Genomic DNA, 7,379 nt, shown 5'->3' with positions numbered 1-7,379 from the left:
ACACACACACATACACACAAGCAAATCCTCAGACATAAGATGACAGACGCAGACGCAGAAGGAAACTCTGAGATTCTCCAGCTCAGGGCTTCTTGACTCAGGCTCCGGAAATATGTTTTTTAATGTAATTTTGATCACAGTATTTCAACATAATTGGTTTCCTTTATAATCTTATGCATTTAGTTTATGAACTTTGAAACATTATCTTGAAAAGGGTTGCATAGGATTCACCAGACTGCAAAAGGGATCCTTAACACACAAAAGGCTAAGATCCCTCGATCCTGCCCAACCCTTTGATTTTGCAGATGAGAAAACGGAGGTGAAGTGACTTATTTAAGGTCACACAGCCGGCGTCAAGATTCAAACTCACTCACTCAGACCTACATTCAGCACTATTTCCACTGTATTGTGCAGAATGGTATCATGAATAGAGTTCTGGATTGGATCAGGAAGCATTAAGTTTGATTCTTGCCCATTACTTTCTGGGCTAATCACTTAACCTTTTGCTTTCCTCGTCTATAAATGATGGGGCTGGGGGCTGACCTTTAAGGTCTCTTTTAGCCCCAAATCTATGATCTCGTGATTGGCTCTCCAAGTCCTTGCACTTCACTCCAGCCCTCTCTCTCCTTTCCAGTCCCAGAAGTACCTCTTGCTCCTAAAGTCTGACCCAAGCTGGAAAGCTGCCCCAGCAGGTCAAACTCCGTTTCTATGCTTCCTTTCCCTTTCCCCACTACCCACTTAGTGCCCACACCCACCAAAGCTAAAAACCTAAGACTGATTAGGATCAGGTTGGCCCCATTTTACAAAATGAACCACTGACAGTATTGAGTCACCTGTCATAAAGGTAGGAATGTGCAGGGCAGGTGTATCTTTTCTCCTTGGCTTTTTTTGCTCCACGTCAGGGTTTGGGGCTCCTTGAACGGTTTTTCCCCTCCTGGACTTCTTTTTAATATCACAACTCATAATGAACTGCTCCGAAATATCATCTGCATTTGACAAAGGAAGAAAAAGAAAAAAATGAAATCCTGGAAAACTCTGGTCACAAAGTGAAAATGGGCAGCATAGGACAGAAAATCTCTTTTAGATTGCTTTTGAGATTTTTTTGGAAAGGGCAGGGAGAGGGAATGGTGTAAAAAGTATATCGTTGGAAGATGCAATTGAAGCTGTAATTAACTACATGGTGAAAGAATGGCTTCCAGTCTTTCTGGGTGCTCTCTACCTCTTTATCTGGCTATCCCACCTTCTCTAGGAGCAGCCCTTAGGGCTTTTGAGCATTCCACATTTTTCTTGCTATAAAAATTCACTCAGAAGGAAATACTGATAGCAGGACAGCTTTGAAAATAACAAAGTGGATTTGTTAAAAAAGCATTAGAGATTCATGTATTCATCTATGGTCACTTTTTTTGTTTTACTGTGAATATGGAAAATATTTTTCTTTTTGTGTTTGTTAAGTGAGGAATTTTAAAAATTCCATTATATGAGACATAAAGTATACATAAGGCATGATACATAAAATTAATATATAAGGCAAATACATAAAAGTATAAATTTCTTCCTAATTCATCCCTCCTATACAATCAATTACTAAATCCTGTTTCTTAGGCTATATAGGTCAAAACTTCCACTTTACAGATGTGGAAACTGAGGCCCAGAGAAATGAAGTAATTTGCTCAATTTACCAGAATGTCAACAAGAATTTATTAAGCACTTATGTGACAAGCACTATGCATAGGTAGTGAGTGTCAAGGGCAGGACTTGAACTCAGGTCCTTTGACCCCAGATCTACTTTGTTCTCAGACCACTGAAATAACCTCCTAATTGATTTGCCTGTCCCCAATTTGTCGGCTCTCCTTATTAGTTTTTTTCTTCTTTTTTTTTAGGCAATTGGGGTTAAGTGACTTGCCCAGGATCACTAATCTTTGAGTGACAGACTTGGCATCTAGGATGTGGCTCTTTTCTGTGTAACCACTCTGTTACTAATAATGCTTCTGTCAATTCATCATACACAGAAATGTGAGATTAATCTCTTCTTATGATTTTTTTCACTGTGAAATTTCCTTCTTTGACAACCTGTCTCCCTATTTTTAGGCTTCTTCTCCCCATTCTCCATTTAAAGCCAATCATAGGGGCAGCTAGGTGGCTCAGTGGATAGAGCACCAGCCCTGAAGTCAGGAGGACCTGAGTTCAAATCCGGCCTCAGACCAAACACTTGACACTTACTAGCTGTGTGACCCTGGGCAAGTCACTTAACCCCAATTGCCAAAAAAAAAAAAAAAAGATAAAGCCAATCATGAATTGACTCCACCACTGATGAATCCAACCTCATCCCAACATTCCTGGGCCTTGGTGCCACACTCATGTCATTTTCCAAATCTGAATGCTTTTCCCTCTCTTCTCTACCAACCTAAACTCTATAATTTATTCTAGACCCAACCTATCTTAAACATTTGTAAAGCTAGATGGCATAGGGGACGAAATGCTGGACTTAGAGCCAGGAAGATCTGGATTCAAATGTTGCCTGAGATATGTAGCAGCTATATGATCCTGGTTAAGTCATAACTTTTTTGAGACACAGTTTTTTCATTTGTAAAATCAGAGGATTGGACTCAGTGATCTCTAGGGTCCCTTTCAGTTTGGAATCTATGGAGCTATGAGTACTGTGCTCAATGCTGAGGATATAGTATTTTTTCTAATGATAGGAGGGGCAGGAGCGGGACAGGAGTGGGACTTGTGATTTCATTGATACAATGAACTCCAGGATGAGGAAACTATGGCTACTAAGGCAGATTTCATTGATAGAATGAACTCCAGGATGAAGAAACTATGGCTACTAATGCAGGTGAGCATATTAGCCACCACTTAGTACATTAGGGAGTTGCCTAGAGCATCAAAAGTTTAAATGACTTGCCCGAAGTCACACAGCCAGGGCTTAACACATAGTAGGTACTTGATAAATGCTAATTAATTGAGGTCCCACTCAGAGGTGGGACTTAAATACAGGTCTTCCTGGCTCTGAAAAGAGTTCTACCTTTGTTACACTCTACTGCCTCTATAAAATCAAAACAAAACTATATTTTAATCAATATGTAGTAGAGGTGAGGGGAGAATTGAGGCAAAGAGCTCAAGGAAATTTGAGGAAGGAGTGGTGACTTTTGTCTTTACATAGAAGTTTGGACCTGAACTGGATCTGCCAGAATGTGCAGGATTTCATCAGGCAGAGATGAGAGGGAGAGCATTCCAGGCACATAAAATAGCTAGAGCAAATGCATGGAGGAAAAAGAGTACAAGATAAGACTGGGGAGTAACTAGCAGGCCCATGTGGCTATAATATAAAGTATACAATGGAATAAGAGTGGTATGGCCTAGAGGCAGAATGTGGGCAGCCTTGGATCCTGGACTAAGGAGTTTGTATTTTATTTCTTAAATATTGGGGAGCTATTGAAAACTTGAGCATTAGAGGGCAATGGCCAGACAAATGCATTAGGAAGAATAACTTTGCTGCTCTGTGTAGAATTGATTAGGAAGGGCAGTGATGAGAGCATTTGGCAGGTGCTTTCAGAAAAGCAAATGATCAAGTCTCTCATGATACCATTGTGGACAAGATGGAGAAATGTGGGATAGACAACAATATAATGAGATGGCTTTGGAATTGGTTGAATGACCTAAGCCAAAGTGTAGTTATTAATGGAGTGATGTAAACTCTGGCCAGCAGGAGTAGGAGGAAGAATGGAGGGAAGAATTCTATAGAGGAATGCTCTGGGGATACATCCTTAACCTTGTGTTGTTCAGCATTTTCATCAATAACTTGGATGAGGTCATACACATCATAGGTATCAAATATGCAGGTGGCATGAGGCTGGGAAGGACAGCTGGATAGGGATCTTTTTGTACTCTACTCAGCTGGAAAGGACACACTGGAAGATAGTTAGGATCCAAAAACATTTTGACATGCAAAAGCAATGAGCAGGATCCTTAAGATAAAATTTAATACAAATAAAGATCATGAGGAGAATGGCTCAAAGGGTGGTGGGATTTATAGTTGAAAGGTCACTGGTGACCCGACCCGCCTCAGAGACAGCCTGGTAGAATTTGAGAGATGAAAGTACTTTGTAAGGTACTAAGAAGTGGGAGTGAGGAAATGGAGGCCTCAAGTTAGCACTTGTAATGTAAGGGAAGCCTGGGAGAGGATTGATATAGCTTTAGAAGGTGGTAAAATCAGGAGATGGCCCTCTTTTCTTTTTCTTTCTTTTTTTAAGGATTCCCCAGACCTGAGGAGTCAGTAGAGAGAGGAAAATTATAGAACAGATCATTAAAGAGATGGTTGGTTAATGTGTAGAAAAGTAAACAGAGATTATAGGGATCCAGCATGGATGGCTTAATCAGGAATAAGGCATGGCAGGGTAATTTCATTGCTTTTTTTGCTACATAGATTTTCACAAACCTTTGATAAAGAGTCTCATGTTATTCTTGGGGAGATGATGAAGAGACATGGCTTTAGAAATGGTCCAATGGCCCCACTCAAAAACTTGTCACGAATGCTTCAACATCAATGTCAAGTCAACAATCATTGATTAGCACCTGCTATATGCCAGGCATATAGCTAACCACTGCAGATACAAAGAAAGGCCAAAACAAATTCCTCACAAGGAGTTCACAGTCTAGGAGAGGTCTCTAGTGAAGTGCCCCAGTGATCTGTGATTGACTCCGCTATTAACATTTTTATCTTGGATAAAAACATAGTTAGCATGCTCATCCCATTTGCAAATGATCCAAAGCTGAAAAGTATATATAACTTCCTAAGTGATAGAGTCAGGGTGCAAAAAGCTCTCCATAGGCTAGAATAGTAGTTCTCATGGGTTTGGGGACTTCTGAGACCCTTTCAAAGGGGTCCATATGGCTTCAGTACTATTTTCATAATAATCTTAAGATGTTTAATACGGTAAATCTAGTTAGATATAACCATTATAAACAACCTCTCCTTGGGGGAGGTCTTCAATAATTTTGAAGAGTGTAAAGGGTCTTGAGACCAAAAGGTTTGAGAACCACTGGGTAACAGTTCTGGACTGAATTGGAAGTTGAGTAGAGATAAATAAAAAGTCTTATACTTGGGTCCAACAACTAACTCCATGGGTCTAAGATGAAGGCAGCATGGTTAGATAGTGATTGTTTGGAAAAAGATCTGGAGGCTTAAGTGGATTACAAAGTTCACTCTGAGCCAGCAGTGAGATGCGCCTGCAAAAAAAAATGGCTGCATCAGGAGGGGAGGAGCTTTCAGACACAGGTCAGGGACAGATAGTCCTGCTCGACCCTAATCAGACCTCACCTGGAGCATTGTGTTCAGCGGGTCGGCTTCTAAAGGGCATTGATAAACGAGGGTGCAGCCAAGGAGGTAGCCAGGATACAAAGGGCCTTGATTCAGGTCATATAAAGATTGACTGAAGGAACTGGGTGTATTTAGCTCAGAGAAGACTCTGGAGAGACATGAGAGCTGGCTTGAAGTATTTGAAGATCCGATATGTGAAGGAGAGATTCTGCTTGTTTGGTTTAGTCTCAGATAACTGGGAGCAATGGGTAGAAGATGTAAAGAAAGAAGGAGAGAGACAGAGACAGAGAGAGAGACAGAGACACAGAGAGACAGAGAGAGATAGAGAGAGACAGAGAGACGGGGAAACAGAAACACATACACATACACACACACTTGATATCAGAAACAGAAACAAAAAAATCCTATTAGGAGCTTCCCAAAGTAGAGTGGGCTGCCTGGGGAGGTTCTGGGTTCCCTGTCACTGGAGGCCTTTGAGCTCAGAATGCTCCAGTAGGAATTATTATTCTGATTTGGGTTGTACCAGCTGGCCACTGAGGTCTCTCCTACTTTCAGATTTTGTGATTTCGTGATTATTAGAAAGCAGTAAATGGTACGATTCTCATGAATAACGCTACAAGGCCGTGGTTTTTAGTCGGTGTCCTCAAGACAAATGAGGACCGTGACCCCATCAGCAGATCCTCATGGAGAACACTGACCCATGTGACCCCTACCTATGGGCCATGTTCCCTCATGTTGTTTTTCCAGAGCCTGAATTTTGCTTCAATTTTGACTTTTACTTAAATTGCGACTTTTGTGGTTTCCAATTTTGGAGAAATCTCTGAACATAAACTATCTTGATGGCAAATGGGGAGGGGGCAGAGGCACGTAACAACCAAAGAGGAGCATAAACAAGGACTATGAATATGCAAGAGGCACATCGATCAAAAGTCGGAGCATCTCATTTTTAGAAATGGGTAGAGGCAGAGATGCTTCTGGTATTTTCATTACAAAGGTTATGCAAAAAGTCAGTTCTGGAAAGGAAACAGATTGACAATAAAGCTGAAAAAAACTGTTTAAAATTCTGTCTTGATAGGCAAAAAGAGATATTTGAAATATTTTATTGAAACTGCACATGGGGTGCATGCATACAAGTAAATACTGGAAGCGGGCTGTAATGCCACATTCAGTTTATTGCTTTACAAATGCTGAGACCGTGACTCTTTTCCGATCAGAGAGAACAATGCCTTGTTCTTCCTCCTTTTTTTTTTTTTTTTTGCCTCTAATTAATTTCCCTCTAGAGCTTCAGCTAATATTTACATGCTGAGCCCAGCAGGAGCAAATACTTTTTGTCTGTCCATCTGGCAATGGCTCTGTCACCAGAAGGCACAGTCTATCAGGTTTCACAAGGCCTCCCTTTTCTTCCATAGAAAGCTGCCAATGGGCAGCATTTATTGCTGGAGAAGAGACTGCTGATTCCCACAGCGGCCATTGACATCAGCCCCATGACATTTACCCAAGTGGTTGCTGTGTGTGTCTCGCTTGTCCAGTCTCTCTTCCGGGAGCTTGCGTGACTGGATCCTCTCAGTGGACATCATTGAAAAGGAGTTTATCCAAAGCTAGAGAAGAGTGAGAAGCAGCCAGTATATGATTCATTCATTCACTCATTAAATAATCCACTCAATAGACATTTAGTAAGCAACTGTTATATGAGTTTCCTCACCCTAACCCACAATCCTTTATGACAAGGAATTTATAGGTCCAGATTCTCCACTCCTGTGCTCTCCAAAAATGAAAAATGCAACAAAAAAGGTTACATGGTAGGGAAGACAAAAAAGTAAGTGATACAGAGCAATGGAATCTTGGAGCTCCTCTAGTCTTACCCTGGCTTTGTTTGACAACTGCGGCCCAGAGGTCACACAGGGAGTAGAAATAATAACGAACATTTCTATAGCACTGTAAGATCTGAAAACTCAGTTTTACAGTATCACCTCATTTGATCTTCACGTTCATCAGAGCTTGAATTTGAGCCTGAATTTATTGATTCCAAATCCAAGACTCAGTCCATTTACCACAC

At 41.0% G+C, this 7,379-nt stretch overlaps 1 protein-coding gene across 1 annotated transcript in view; it reads right to left on the bottom strand.

The window, feature by feature from the left end:
* PPP1R17 (protein phosphatase 1 regulatory subunit 17) overlaps positions 1-6,900 on the bottom strand; it is a 7,543-nt gene extending 643 nt beyond the window's left edge. Inside the window, exons 1-2 of the mRNA XM_027840213.1 lie at positions 6,819-6,900; positions 834-986 (exon numbers count right to left, since the gene is read on the bottom strand). Of these exons, the coding sequence (XP_027696014.1) occupies positions 834-986; positions 6,819-6,900 (235 nt within the window). The remainder of the gene's footprint in view (positions 1-833; positions 987-6,818) is intronic.
* Between the last annotated feature and the right edge of the window lie 479 nt (positions 6,901-7,379).

The sequence above is a fragment of the Vombatus ursinus genome, unplaced genomic scaffold (assembly GCF_900497805.2).
Source record: "Vombatus ursinus unplaced genomic scaffold, bare-nosed wombat genome assembly UNPS02014840.1, whole genome shotgun sequence".
Classification (NCBI taxonomy): Eukaryota; Metazoa; Chordata; class Mammalia; order Diprotodontia; family Vombatidae; genus Vombatus; species Vombatus ursinus.
This window is presented reverse-complemented; position numbering and strand designations above follow the sequence as displayed.